The 15,772-nt window shown below is 40.2% G+C and overlaps 2 protein-coding genes and 1 pseudogene across 2 annotated transcripts; all 3 read left to right on the plus strand.

The window, feature by feature from the left end:
- LOC137718283 (uncharacterized) lies at positions 1–2,784 on the plus strand (annotated as a pseudogene).
- A 2,479-nt stretch (positions 2,785–5,263) lies between these two features.
- LOC137718627 (NDR1/HIN1-like protein 13) lies at positions 5,264–6,444 on the plus strand. Its single transcript, XM_068458176.1, has one exon. The coding sequence runs from the start codon at positions 5,398–5,400 to the stop codon at positions 6,214–6,216; it is 819 nt and encodes a 272-aa protein (XP_068314277.1). The 5' UTR covers positions 5,264–5,397; the 3' UTR covers positions 6,217–6,444.
- Positions 6,445–12,166: 5,722 nt separating this feature from the next.
- Positions 12,167–14,695, plus strand: LOC137716817 (probable leucine-rich repeat receptor-like protein kinase At1g68400). The gene is made up of 2 exons (XM_068456189.1): positions 12,167–14,126; positions 14,457–14,695. The coding sequence occupies exons 1-2, from the start codon at positions 12,242–12,244 to the stop codon at positions 14,537–14,539; spliced, it is 1,968 nt and encodes a 655-aa protein (XP_068312290.1). The 5' UTR covers positions 12,167–12,241; the 3' UTR covers positions 14,540–14,695.
- The last annotated feature ends 1,077 nt before the right edge of the window (positions 14,696–15,772 follow it).

The following is a 15,772-nucleotide window of genomic DNA, read 5'->3' on the forward strand; positions in this document are numbered from 1 at the left end:
ACCGCGAAGGTGCCGAATTTTCATGTCACCAACCAGTCAGTAATTTTTTTCGAAAAGAAAGTTGGCACTTCGTCGAACATATTCGAATCATTAGTAGAAAGAGGAAAGAAGCGCAGTGAGTGAGTGGCTTTTAGAGAGAGAGAGGGATGGTGTGGATGGCAACTCAGCAGCTTGCAATCAGAGGGAAGAGACGGCGGATATGGGGAGGAACGTTTCTGTGTTGGGTTTTGTTAATGCTGGTCACTCCCAAGATTCCTCACTCCCCCAAACACTATCTGTACGCCGACATGCGCAATTTTCTGGGTAAATGTTTTCATTTTCTCTCTTTTTTCCTTCATCTGAAATTTATGTTTTTGATTGATTTTATGATCTGGGTTTTTCACAGGAGTGCCTAATACCTTGAACGTGATCACAAATTTCCCTTTTTGGTTGTTGGCGTTCTGGGTTTTGTGCTCTGCGTGCAAGGGGGGCTTTTCAACATCAGGTTTTGCACTTTCTGGATTATGTATTACTTCATGCGGTGATTTTGTTTGTTGCATTGATTTCAATGGAGTTTTGATATATATATATTTTTTTGGTTGGTGTTGTTTGGAAAATGGTTTTAGTTTGCCAGGCGAGGTTTGGGGTTGGGCGCTATTCTATGCTGGAACAGCAGGGGTTGCATTTGGGTCCGCTTATTATCATTTGAAGCCTGACGATAGTATAGTAGCGTGGGACACCTTGCCGGTTGGTATTTCAATCAGTCTTAGGATCACTCGGTTTTAGCTGTTGTTAGTGACACTTGCTCTGGTTGTTTGTTTGTTCATTTGTTTTCGTTTTCGTTGAGATGCTTGAGAGAGTTATTAGTGACACTTGCTCTAAAAATATCCATTAGTTGATGATGACTAATTGAGAAACAATTCCTGAAATATACCCGAGTTGCAGTTTTGTACATGAATTCGAAAGTAGATTCTGTTGTCTTTAGTCTCGAACTTCTGTTGCACCGTTGATCCTTCCGTTAATTTCAAAATTAGAAGTGTGTACTTAACGATTAATCAAATTTTCACTCAGAAGGGAAATATGAATGTGTTGTGGTGCAATTGTTTACCACGGGAGGTTCCTAGAAAGAGCATGAGTGAACGAAAGTAATCAATTGTTGAGGTCCGTGATTTTGTTGTTAACCAAGTATCTGGATCCTAGTCATGCACAATCCGTTTCTCTCTGTTTATTTTCATTGTTGAAGTAGATTCTGAATTGCAGATGATGATTGCATACTCCTCCCTTTTCTCTAGTTTTATGGTGGTGAGAGTGGGAGAACGGATCGGTTTAAGCTGTCTGTTTGCACTTCTTTTCATTGCTTTTCTGAGCATTGCATATGACAGGTCAGTGTTGTACTTTAAGTTATGTATTACCTCCGCTGTGGTCTTGTGCTAAACTCTTAATGGAGGTATGGATGAGTTTCTTTGCAGAACGTGTAATGATATCAGGTTGTACACGATGTTCCAGTTGATTCCGTGTATAGCAATTCCAACAATGTCATCTGTGTTCCCACCAAAATATACTCACTCAAGATTTTGGCTTTGGGCCGCAGGTAGGCCATGTTCTTTAATCTTTATTTTCTTGAGTAAAAATAGTATGATTTGTTAATCAGTCCATTTACCGCTCCCTGCACAAGTACAGAAATGGTATTTTTATTAGTCCGTTGTAAACCTTTTCGTTTGTGAGTGTAGCTTATTATAATATCTATATTACACCAAGGATCATTCCGATCCAATGAGAATGGTTGATTACTACAAAGTATAGAAGCAATGCTTTCTTCAGTGAAAAAAAAAGGAAATTCTTTACAGGGGTTTACCTTCTCTCCAAATTTGAATCTGTTGCTGACAACAAAATCTACCATGCAAATCATTTCATTATCAGCGGACACTCGTTGGAGCATTTGTGTTTAGTGATGGTCCCTGTTCTGCTCAGTATTATGCTCATGAATAGAAACATTAAATGTCAAAGGTGCGATAGTTTTGTATTTCGTTTGTACTTTTCTCACTATATCATGATCTGTATGATATGAAAGGTTAAATTGTTTGCCTTTTCTTGTTGGTTTAAAATGGCTATCCCATGTTTCCGTTTTTTACTGATGTGATTGAATTTATCGGCTGAAACTTGGGGAAATTCGGGAAAGTACATCTTCCTCTTACATAATGGTCTTGATAACAGAATAGACGCCTTTAAAGAACGCTTGTGATAGAGGCAATGAAGAGATGATGGCGTTTTCTGCGCAGCGGCTATCAGATGCTCGAAAACTTTCTGTAAATGAGGAGTCATTGGAGGTAAAGACTAATCTGTAGTACTCTCCAGTTTTTGTCAAACATGTGTCTTTGCCATTGAGCAATTAGATTAATCAATTTTGGGTTGAATAAATTATTATCCAAGTGCAAAACAAACATCAATTTAGTGAAGCATGTCCCTTCCCCTCTAATGAACGGCTCTCTCTCTCCGCAGCTGTGACGTGGTGACTGCCCATTGGCCGCCACAGCGCAGGGGAAAGTGAAAGAGGTTCAAAGGCCAAAGTTTTGTAACTGTAGTTACTGTAATTGTGTCAAACCCTAAATTTGAGTATTGATATGGTCTGCGCGAGGGCAACCGACCTCGCTTAGCGAAATAAGACTTTGATATTGTGGTTGTCGTAAAGCTTCTGAGGGAATAATTGAAATTACACATATCACCTTTGGAGCACATGTATGGCATTGGCACAAAATTCCTTCACATGTATACATGTGCACAAAGGAACAAAGGCATGTTTTTGTATCATGTGATGTCAGCATTGTTTTAGAATTTATATGAACATTTATTTTTTAGAATATTATGTATTAAAAGTAAATACTCATATAATGTAATAATTATATTTTGTGGACTGGAGGAAAGCAGCCCAAACCAACACATTCCCATTTCAATCCAGAATCCAAAGTTGGTGGACCCATCACCATGAAACTTCTCTTTCCCTTGGCAAAGCCCAAACTGAGAAAAGAAGGATGACGATTATACACCTCAAAGTGAACCGATATTGTAATCTACTCTAATTTACGGGAAATGAGATCCAAACTAGGGTATAAGAGAGTCGAGACAGTGTCTTAATCAACTGCCATAACCTGCATCTGGCATTTCCTTCCACCATTTTGTTGCTTGATCAAAGTGAAATTAGGGTTAATTGAAATCAACTTCGACCGTTTTAAATGAAAATTTTGTGCAACTGGTGGATTGTCTTAGGTTCAAACTCCGCCAGTTAATTGACACACAGCTGGTTCCAAAAGCGATAAGAAACTTTACAATACGAAGAGAATTTCCATAGAAACTTTACCAACAAAATTTGGTGGGCACAAGGCTTAGTATCCCATTATTGTCACACTCATATTAACAATGAGATTAGGAGATAATTTTGTTAATTGTGTTCAAGACTTAGGAGTAAAGTTAAATGCAACCACTGAGCCACACTGAGTGTGATTAGTTAACTAATTACTGTGGAGCCTGAGTTAAAGTCATGATTAAATTATTGTTAACCTGCCACCTACGGTCGTCGGTGGGGGTACTATTTGCTTTTATGGACCTTGCTTCCTTGTCTCTTCTCTCGTTTCCCTTACTATGAATAACATTTTACATATTTCCCAATTTAAAAAATAAAAATAAAATTGATCATTCACCAACCAAAATGCTAAATGGGTCCAATTTAATGTCGTAATACAATGTTTAAAATAAATAAATAAATCATTTCTACACCATAACTTTCTTTTTATGCACACGTCAGAATTTTTTTTTAATTTTTTTAATCAAAAGATATTATCTACATTAAGAGGGTGAGGGAGTGGGGAGTGAGCTAGGGCTCACAATGGACCAGCAATAATGTGACTCAAATTTGTCTTTGACGAAAATCGAACCTATGACCTCTCACATACAAATAAAAGAGGAATATTAATAGACCGTAATACTAAGTAGCCTTTCGGTTCAATCATAGCATGCACACGTTTGATTTAAAGGTAAAAATTAAACTGGTGTGTATATGAAGAGAAAATGAGTGTCTAAAAATTATTTTTATTAAATTTAAGTTGCTTATGGGCATTTAGGCTGACTTTGGTCATCCATGCATGTCAATGAAGATAGAGCTTTTGTGTTTGCAGATTCTCGAGTTGCTGCTTTAGCACCTGCTCCGTGGGGTGGTGAATCAGATGCTTCATTCGTGCTTCTACTCGAGCTCTAGCTTCTGCTTTTAAACCTACCAACTACTTGGAATTATCCTCACAAGTATGAATTGTCAAGATCAACTCACACGGTCGTACTCCTAATACTTCACCATTTAATATTCATATCACGTTCTTTTCTTAATGTCCGATTACAAATCAAATTATGCGCGTAACAAATACTCGATGCTCATTAAAGCATGATCTGGTTTCTTACCACCTACCTACCCTAAGTATATTCATAAAAATATATAAAATAAAGGTGATGTTATCCACACGCATTATTTTAGCTTCTACAGGCTACTGATCTCATGTTAATTTCTATTGTTTAATCATTTTTAATTCATTCAATCTGACAATCGAAATTTAAAAGAGATATGAAAAAAAATAAAAAATAATTGTGTGGATAGCACTGCTCTTAATATAAGAATTGCCATTATGTCAATTTTTAAGGAAGGTTAGGCTCTGACCCAAAAAAATAAAAAATAAAATGAAAGGTTTTTTTTTTTTTTTTTTTTTTTTTTGAGGTAAAATAAAATGGAAGGTTAGGCATCAACATTTGAAGTAAAAATAGAAATCCATCAACAACATGGAAATTATGCAGAAGAGATTGGACCCCGCATTTCTGACAATTCACTCCATCACATCTGGACCATACAAACTAGATCACATCTCGAACTCAAACATAGGAGGATTTATTTGTCTTCTCGTTTGTATTATTTTTATTGAAAATTAATTATTGGAGGCTTTAGTTGGTAAGCTTGGAAGGAATTCTCTCCTAATCCATTTCATCTTATCATCTTCATTAAATAATTTGGATCCTTAAAATTTGATCTAACAGCTAAAATTATTGTAACTTTTAAAGTAGGCCTATGTTTTTAACCGTTGGATCAAATTTCAAGGAGGTAGAAGGGATCGAGAGAGAATCCCTTTCTGATAAGCTTAGTAACAGTGATTAGTAATTAGTGATTAGTGCTTAGTAATATTTACAGGTGTAGAAATTTACAGGAAAGATCCATCTTAACATTGTGTGAGGTGGAAGCATCATCCCCCTATTTTTTTGGTTCCTCCATTCTCTTTCCCTTCTCATCCTTCACACTCCGCCATCTTCTTCTCTCTCCAAAACCTCACAATTTCAACACCAATCCAGACCCTCTCTCTCAAATCCAAATCCAACCCATTTCTCGCCATGACAGACCGAGTTTACCCATCTTCCAAACCCACCGCTAATGGCGGCGCCGCCGCCGCACCCGCCGCCTCACCCGCCGCCGCAACCACTGCCGGTACCACAGCCAACCCACCAAGTACCAAACCCCAACCCAGACAGCCATACCGCCCGAAACCCCAGTACCACAACCGTCGCCACCGCCGGAGCAGCCGCAATTTATGCTGTTGCTGCTGCTTCTGGTCCTTCCTCATCCTCATAGCCCTCGCCCTCCTCGCCGCCATAGCTGGAGCCGCGGTCTACATCCTCTACCGCCCCCACCGCCCCGAGTTCACCCTCACGTCCGTCCGCATTGCGAAGTTCAACCTCACCACCACCGCCGACTTCTCGACCTCCCACCTCACCACCCTCTTCAACCTCACCCTCACCTCCGAAAACCCCAACAACCACCTCACCTTCTCCTACGATCCCTTCAATCTCGTCCTCTCCACCACCAGAGACGTCCAAGTCGCAAACGGGTCGATCCCGGCGTTCACGAGCGCCACGAAGAACAGCACCTTCTTCCGCTCCGTACTGTCGACGTCGCAGGATCTCGACGTCGAGTCGGTGAAGTCGCTGAGATCGGATCTGAGGAAGCAGAGCGGGGTGGCGCTGAAGCTGCAGGTGGACACCGAAGTGAAGGTGTCGATGGGGAAGCTGAGGAGCAAGAAGGTGGGGATTAGGGTTACGTGTGAAGGAATTAAAGGGGTTGTACCAAAAGGTAAGACACCGTCGGTGGCTTCCGTTTCCAACGCCAAGTGCAACGTTGATCTTCGGATCAAGATCTGGAAATGGACCTTTTAATTACTTTATTTTCTTTATTACTTAAATCGTGGGTTTTTCGAGGGGGGATTTGTAAACTTTTGAGAAGGAGGATTAAAAAGATAAAACAAAATGGTGATCACAAGAAAAATTAAGTAGGATTTGGGATTCAAATTAGAATCCATCTCTTCTTTTTTCTTTTTAATACTTTGTGGGGATTGTAAGTGATGAATTTGGCTTTTTTATGGCAATTAATTTTCATATTATTTTCTATTTCATGCTACATTATTATTAGTATTGTTGCTTTGTTTCTCTGTGTAATTTTGTCTTCCAAATGTGTGGCATTTGGCTGAGTGTAATAAGTGCATACTTTTCAGTGAAGGCCGATGAACTGAGCATCACTAAAATGCCCTAATCAGAACAAAACATTTGGTTGCACGGTAGAATCTCTCCTAATTAGATAGCTCGGTTGCATTTCTCGTAATTACGCGTAATTGTGCATTCAAGGAAAACAGAACCGAAAATGCAAGCTGTTTTGCTTTGCTTTTAAGCTGTTTTTATGGTAATATGATTCTTCTTTTGCACTCTTCGTTTTGTTTTGGAGCGATAATTTGTTTACGCATCTCTCGCATGTTCTTTGATTTGGAATCTTGATGCTAGAAACAAAAGAATAAGTGCAGAAGAAGAAGAATAATGAGTACGAAATCACTTTGCTTGTATTCGTGTATCCCATCAAATCATCTTAGAGAACAAATTTTCTAGAAAAATGCTTTTATTGGGTAAAATACTGGTCTATGCATTTAGGTGGAAAAAGTAAAGGGCAGTGCTATTCATGCACGCGACTCTTTTTATATTTCATACATGTTAATTTTTGTTATTTGATTTTTTTTAATTTATTTATTTACTCGGTTGAATGTGTAAAAGATACAAAATAATGTGTAGATAACATCATTCAAAGGAATAGCACAAACCCTGCAGAAATCTAGTGATCAGATGAAAAAAGAGGGGCGGTGGATTTTAGTGGCTGTCGTTACTAATTACGATGGACTTTTTACAGAGTCTCACAGATAGATACATTGACCTTTTTCGAGTCTCTCTGACTTGATAGCTGTGAGTTTTTCAGGTTCACATTAATAAAATAGTGATATTTACATATTTATTTTTGTTTTTTTATATAATTTTTAATTTTTTATTATCAGATCAAATAAATTTAATAAAATTAAAAATTAATAAGAATGTGTAAAAAATATTTTTAGTACTGCCCGAGAATATATAATAAAACCCTAATTGTTTTTGGCATTCAATAAGCTCACGCCACTCTCACTGACTCACTGGTTTTTAAGGTACTAGAAATCCAAGGGGTACCCACTTCTTTGGGTGACCTTAATGGATTTAATGGCCCTCCGGTCAACTCTCATATTCCCTATATTCTTTCGGTAAAAAGGATATTATTGTTTACCAGCAAATGTGTCTTTGTTTAATGAAGACGAGGGTTGCTGATTAACATAGCACATCGTGCTCGAGTGCTCCAAATCCAATGTCCTCATTTTCTACTACCTTCAAATAAATAAGGACAAGGGGTACTAGGTGACGTGGCGTCTTCGGGCGTGAGCTGATTATGGTCGTTTATATTTTGTGAGTTTCACATGCATGTATGGCTAGATTAGTTCACATTTGTGTGCATGATTGATCTTAATCAGCATTTTTTCAATAAACATACGAATTAGGGAACATGTTGAGCAAGATCTTGTGGATTCAAATGACATATTCATAACGGATAAATTACACTTACAAGAGGGCATATGACAGTTATCTTTTTGTTACATTAGAATGTCGAACTTTAAACCTATTTGTAATCTTAAGACATTTCCTCATTCTTATGAGTCTTCTCACTACTTGTGCGCTCACTCTAGTGACAAAATGATAACTATTTTGTGGTCCGCTATCATATTACGCTCATATGTTGTATACTGAAGTTCCATATGACAAATTTGATTTGCTAGGCTATTGTTTGCTCTTCTTTGTTTGGTAGCAATGAGAATAATAATAGCATCTGTTAGAAAGTTTGCCTCTCTAAAAACATACTTGATGTTTTTTCAAGATACGATCGTGAAAGAGAAGAACTCACCCTTTTTTCTTTTTGTGGGTAATAATAAGAATGATAATTGGATTACATTTTGGTAAGTAGACTTGATTTGCAAGTAAAAACGTGATTAGCCCACTCATGGTGGTGTCTAAATATATTATTACAGGATTGCACATACATTATTTCCTTTTGCATGCATGTATCATCACAAAAGGAAATAGATTAAAAAAAAAAAAAACCAAAAAGATTTAAACAAAATTTAAATGCACCAAAACTTGAAAAAAAATAAACCCCAAGGAGCAACCAAATTCGTCTTCAATATAAACTTAAACAAAATCAACTCCAAGGAACAACCAAATCTAACTCCAATATAATAAAACTTAAACAAAACTCTAAATCCACCAAAAATATAAATTGCTTACCTTGAGTACATAGGGCGTCTGAAAACAATGGTGTTCAAGCCTGAAAACAAAACAAACAAAATCAGAAAAACGAAATTTGCACAGAAAACCGATTTCGAAATTCAAATTTACAGTTCCATACATACTCAGCTGCTCCTAAGGTATTGGCTAACCATGCAACAACGATATTAGCAATGTCCTGCGAGATCTGGCACTCAAGTGGATCAACTGGTACCCTAATCAACAATAAAATTAGATACTTCCAACACAAAGACTACCATTCACCCCTACAATATTATTAAGTTTGTAAACTCATCATTTGACATAAAATCCCCTTATGAAATGATGCAGTCGTTGACTTAGAACCTTTTACTCCATTTAGAGGCTCAACATTCTACGTTGGAATACAATGCAACATTACAAATTACAAACAACAAAACACCAAAAAAAAAAAAAAGGATACGGTAATGCATCGTCGCCACCATCCAAATTGACGACTGTAATTTTCCTGCGAGCCGAAAACAATGAAATGGTCAACGCAAACATTACAGATACAAAAAACCAAAGTCTTATAGGAGCTTCCTTATACTGCTCACACAACAAAGATTACGAACAACAAAACACGAAAAAAACGAAAAGGATACGGCAATGCATCGTTGGCAGGATCCAGACTGACAACTGCTATTTTTCTAGGAATCGAAAACGAAGAAATGGTCAATGCAAACATTACAGACAGATTCAAGAACCAAAATTGAAGCCAAGGAAAAACTTGAAAACCTACAAAAACTCGAAATCTTATAGGACTCCTATCTTTCCATAGTTTTCCTTCTTCAAAATAAGAACAGAAAGCTCTAATTTGAGTGCCTACACATATATACATCGGATAAAAATCAAAAATCAAAAATCAAAAATTCGAAACAACACCAGAAATAACAAAAATTAAGTGATCTCTTAAAACTCGATATGGAGCATCGTTCTCTTCCCATGTTTGTAGGATATATTACATGGTTCCACTTCAAGCATTCTGGCCAACAGCTATGCAGTCCATTAGACAAATTAGATTGTTTAGTAAGTCCTACGTCATCAATCTCTAGCCCTATATCAATATTGTGGAGTGGGGAACCTTTATCCCAAAAAACCTCAACATGCAGATGAGATATAACATTTGAATCAAGCAATTCATAGATACAAAAATTACTTATAAAATAATATTGTAAGTAAGTAAAAAAAATCTGCTGTATGCCTATTACCTTCGCCGGACCCAAAAAAAGGTGGGAAATGTCTGAAATTGGCCAGAAAAAACTCGCATGCATCTTCATTTGGAAAACCCACCGCAAGCTGGGCTTATTGTACTCTTCGATAGAGGGGCAAATTTGAACATGCAAAGCTCGAATCTTGTTGTTAGGACTCTCCTGAGTCCCGGGAGAACTGCGAGAGGAAAGAGAGAGAAGGGATAAGGAAGAAATTAAAAAAAAAAAAAAACAGTGCATATATTATGCGATCCAGGGACACCATTGGAACAAGGTTAAAACTGTGAGGTTGAGACTCACCCAGAACATAAGAAGTACCTGCATAAAGTATTAACACGCATAAATTATCTCAATTGAAGATCATATCATGTACAGCAAGCCAAAACAAACAATTTGAACTCAGACCAACCAAAACAAACAAAAGTCATTTCCCATGGAAGATTATCACAAAATCGCAGGACCCGGACAATCTAAATAAAGTGGGTTCTACGGGGTGGAAGAAAGCACAAAAGCTGCACTGGAGCAAACCGGGGAAGGCAGGGTAGGGAAGACGCCACCGAGAGAACCCGAGAACGGTGAATGGAGGGATGCCCCTTCCTCAGATTAGCAAATGGGCTTTTTCCACTGCTTTCCTTTCCGCGATGACCAACAAGTGTACACGCGAGGCAGAAAAAAAAAAACGCAATTGCAGATAATGGCGGGAGAGAGAAGCAAAACGAAGGGCAGAGCGATGAAGAATGCGTGGCCAGCGAGGGCAAAATAGCCATTTTACTGTGCAAGAAGCAGAAAAAAAAGGCGCGGGAAAAACCAATTTAAGGAGCATTTTCGTTCGCACATTGTTCATAAATAGTGCACCTGAGTTTGGATTTTAGTACAGAAATAACATGTGAAATTATTTGTACAACTGAATGATGCGTTAGTAGTGATTAATTTTATGTGTCTAATTAACATTACATTTTACAATAAATGATTTTGGTTTTGACAATAAAGCAAAGTTTGCTTCTAAAACTCGAAATCATACTACCAAGTGCATTTGAAACAATGAGATGTGGTACATTTGAAATGACTATATTCAATGATCCATTTGTTTGCCTCCTTTCCTTTTGATTGGGATATATATTGAACTATGGAAGTGACCCTTTGCTACAATGGTTGAAAGGTGTTGAGCCCTTGCATGACACGTGAGTTCAAACTTCATCGATCACTAATCTAACAAAATATATTGTTTGACAAAAAAAATAAATAAAGATTAATAATGCAAAAGGCACCATGGACACTCATAGTTGTAATAAGCAGACAATTAAAGTAATGAAAATCAAAACAAATGAGTCTCCTTCAATACTTACTGGCAGTGGCCACCACCCTGCCTACCACCTCAGAGTCGACCTCCCAAAACGTGTTTATTGCAACAACAAAAAGCCCCACCGACAAATGAACCCTTATTTATTATACATACTTTACCCCACTCACATATTAGGAAAAAACTTATGTAGCGGTGTCTAATCATGTTATCTGAATGTTTCGTTGCTTTCGCATAAGAATGTAGGACTATCATGTACATCAATTTCACACGACGCTTTCTTTGATAGTTGTTTTGTTAGAATATGAGTATGATTGAGAATGCTAGAAACTGGCTGTAACGTTTTAAATTGATATGTAAAGGTCTTGTTGAAGAGTTTAAACTTGTTCTAATCGGTTTTGGATCGAAACTTTAATTAAATCTTAATACTTAGCATCACTGGGAATTGTGTATCATTTTCTTACATTGATTTTAATAGGAACAGTACAAGATTGTTTCAATACAGGTATTATTAACGACTTTTAATTTTGCACGAGAGAAGAAGGTGTACTATTTAAAGGTCTGCTTTTACTTCTTGTACGTTTGTATTACAGGTTCTACTTCTAGGCAGACAGACCTATCGAATATCTCATCTATACACTCTCCCGCAGTTTTGGAACAGTCTTTGGAGTCATGAGAAATTGACAAGTGGACTCAACCACTTATCGTTTACCCCAACGTCTCTTTTTTCCCGTCTCAACGGCTAGTTGCTGACGGTAATTTACCAATCTTGTAGCTGACCTTTTTTGTTTTAGGGAATTTTTATTGTGATTAAAATACGGGTATTATATTACGTACTAGTGTATAAATGATAAAATAAATGTATTAAAATATTAATAATTTAAAAAATAAAAGTTTTCACTATTTATATTAAAATACATGGTATATTATCAGTTTTCCGGTAACTAACAAAAATTTCTCCTTTTGTTTCCCTCTTCCTTCCCTTTCTTCCCCAACTTTCCTGAGAATCTGAAGCAAAATCATCAGGAAAATGTTGCAGAAGCAGAAGAGTTTTCATTTTTTCTCACTCTTCTTCTTCTTCTCCTTCTTCTCTCTTTCTCTCTCAAACCCAGAAACCACCGCCCTGCTGGCATTCAAATCCTCCGCCGACCCCTTCAATTCACTCTCCTCCTGGGTCGCCTCCTCCGACCCCTGCTCCGGCTCTTCGTTTGGTGTCGCTTGCGACCCGGCGACCCGCCGAGTCACCCGAATCGTTCTCAAGAATCTCAACCTGACCGGTTCGGCTCAGCAGCTCACCCAACTCTCCCATCTCAAGCTCCTCAGCCTCAACCGCAACCGCTTATCCTCCTCCCTCAACTTTTCCGCGTGGCACAACCTCAACCACCTGTACCTCTCCCACAACCGCTTCGACGGAGCCCTTCCAGCCGGAATCTCCCGCCAACGCCACCTCCGGCGCCTCGACCTATCGCACAACCAATTCTCCGGCGAAATCCCACTGGACGAGTTCGCTCAGCTGCCTCACTTGCTAACTCTCCGCCTCGAGTCCAACTCGTTCACCGGCATCCTCGCCTCAGCGGACTCGATTTCTCCATCGATTTCGGACTTCAATGTTTCGCACAACAACATCACGGGCGAAATTCCGCCGTGGCTGTCCAGATTCCCAGCGACGTCGTTCGCCGGAAACGAGAATCTCTGCGGCAACCCATTGCCGAACAAATGCTCCGATCCAACGGCCGCTAAATTGGCCGTACAATCCCGGAACCGACACGACAGCGTTTTCAGCAACGCTGCGCTGCTCGCGATCGGTATCGTCGGCGCAGCTATTACGCTTTTAGTGGTACTGTTGGCCGCCACGTGGTACTGTCGCACTAAAAATCGCGGGGCCCACAGGGAGACAGCCAACGGATACGGTTACGTGAGCAAGCATTACGGGCCAGGAGAGTTCGCGAGACAGAAGAGTAAAAGTGGGGCCCAATTGGCCCAGTGGGTCCAGTCTAATGGAAATGGGCCTGGTGGTGGGCCCAAAGAAAGCGAAGACATGGCGGTGTTGGAAGGGTGCAGGGGCGTCGACAAGGTGGGGGATCTGCTGAAGGCGTTGGCGGAGATGCTGGGCAAGGGGAGCGTGGGGGCCACTTTCAAGGTGGTGATGGACGGCGGAGATACGGTGGTGGTGAAGAGGGTGAGGGAGAGGAGAAATGGCGGGAAGGAAATCGATGGGTTTTTGAGGCAGATTGGCGGGCTGAGGCACCCCAACATCGCCGCCCTCGGAGCCTACCACAATTCGAGCCACGAGCTGCTTTTGGTCTACGATTTCTTCCCGGGCGGAAGCTTGCATTCCGCGCTGCACGGAAACCGAGGACCTGGAAGAACGCCGCTTGCCTGGGCCGCAAGGTTGAAGCTCGCTGCCGGGTCTGCAGAGGGACTGGCCTTCCTCCATGGCTGCAGCAAATCCAAGCTCTTGCACGGAAACCTCACTTCGTCGAACATATTGGTAGATCGAATGGGGAACGCCTGCCTTGCCGACATAGGCCTCCAGCAGCTCCTCCCTGCTCCGTTTTCATCAACAAGTGCATACAGAGCTCCTGAACTGATGGTGTCCAATAATAAAACTCCGAGAAAGTTTACGCAGAAATGCGATGTTTATAGCTTTGGGGTGGTTCTGCTGGAGATTTTGACGGGGAGGATGGCGGTGGAAGAAGGTGAGACGAATTTGGTGGGGTGGGTTAAGACGGCGGTGCAGAAAGAGTGCAATACATGGGAACTATTGGATCTTGAGCTGTTGGAGGACAGAGCAATGGAGGGCGAAATTTGGGCTCTTTTGGAGGTGGCCCTGCTCTGCCTGACTCCGTTGCCTAAAGATCGCCCGACGATCGGCGTTGTGCATCGGATGATCGACGGCATTCCGAACACGGGTGTTAGAGAAGTGTTATACTTTCTGATATTCAATATTAATCCACCTTCCAAGGCCTTACGGGAAGGCTTTTTATATACACTTCAACATACAATCTTTACAATTTAAAAATGCAAGTGACTGCACGCCACACATGCAGCAGCACAGTCACAGCACACAATAGCACTCAGATGCAATAGCACGAATAGAATTCTGCACTGCATGTGCATACTGATCTCAGTGCATAACGAATAGGAATCTGCACTGCATGTGCATACTGATCTCAACCCATGCTTGCCAACTAGGATTCTGCACTGCATGTGCATACTGATCTCAGTGCATACTGATCTCATTTAACAAGAAGATGGGGCTAAGTTTATTTTAGATGAGCTCACTTCTGGTTCTTCTTCATCTTCACATTCTGCAAGAACTTCATGATTCCCAAAAGCTTCATTGTGCCTAATTTAATGCATAGTGTGTTAAATGTTTTGTAAGAATCATTGAATAAAGAGAGTTCTTATTGTTTTAAATTGCGATAAGACGAGTCGAACCTAAGACCTGCTGACCTTAAGTTGTATCACAAAGTCAATGAGTTACAAGATGACTGACATTATGATAATTAGTTATGAAAATAAATTTCAAACCTTCGTAGATGCGAAACGTTAATGACAATATCTTCTCCGTGGATACGTTTTAATCACGTTTCTAAATACACGCCGAATTCGCCGGCCGGAGAACACTATAAAAAGGCGCATGATGGAATGTCTTGCCCATCACTTAATGGCTTCCTTTCCTTCGTCTATAGCGACGAATATATTGTCACTATAGTGTTTAAGTTCACCATTAGCTACGATTTTGTTACAAATTAAGGCATACTTATGGTTGCTTGAAGAAATTTTATCGAATCAATGATTTACCAGAAGGAGATAAAATGAGCTTAACCATGAGCCCCTTACTTCCCCCATCGTCGCCGATCAGAGGCGAAGCTCGACCGGGTTCTTGACAGTGTACCTGCCTCCACATCAGATTGCTCCTCATGTCAGCAGCACAACAAAGTAGAGTTTGTCAAATACATAGCTGAGTTTAGCCAAAGTATGTATTGAACGAGTTCATTTGTTTCAATTCAGAAAAGAGACTTTATTTTTCGTCAATTCTGCACCAACACTGCCTTGTTTTTCTTGTTCTTGAAATAAGTTGTGCACTTGATGAAATTGTATATGATCACACACAATCCCGGTACGCACATTGTAGCCATAACATTGCTGCCGCCGCGGCGCAATTCGAGCTGGTAGCGCACGCGGTCGAGTTCCGTCTGGTGCTGGTTGATGGACCAGAGCAGCGACCGGGCAGCGTGGCAGCTCCAACAGAGTTTTTGGCGTGCTGGTCGGCCTCAACAAAGATGGTAGACATGGCTGGGTTTCGGAGGTGGAGAGGGAGGGCGATGACGAGTTGTTCGAGTCTTCCGACGTCGAACAGTTCGTGTGCGTTGTGAGAGTTGGTGGGGTAGTTGGAGGGGAAGTAGGGGGCCAGGGGCAGTCCCCTGTGCATTTTTTGCGCTGGTCTTTGCAAGCTGCTCAATTTTGGGGCTTCGTCATTGGGATTTTTTTAGGGAGCTTTAACAAAAAAACTTCCAGTACTGTTCACTTTAACGAAAAATCATATTTTTACACT

The sequence above is a fragment of the Pyrus communis genome, chromosome 15 (genome assembly GCF_963583255.1).
Source record: "Pyrus communis chromosome 15, drPyrComm1.1, whole genome shotgun sequence".
NCBI lineage: Eukaryota > Viridiplantae > Streptophyta > Magnoliopsida > Rosales > Rosaceae > Pyrus > Pyrus communis.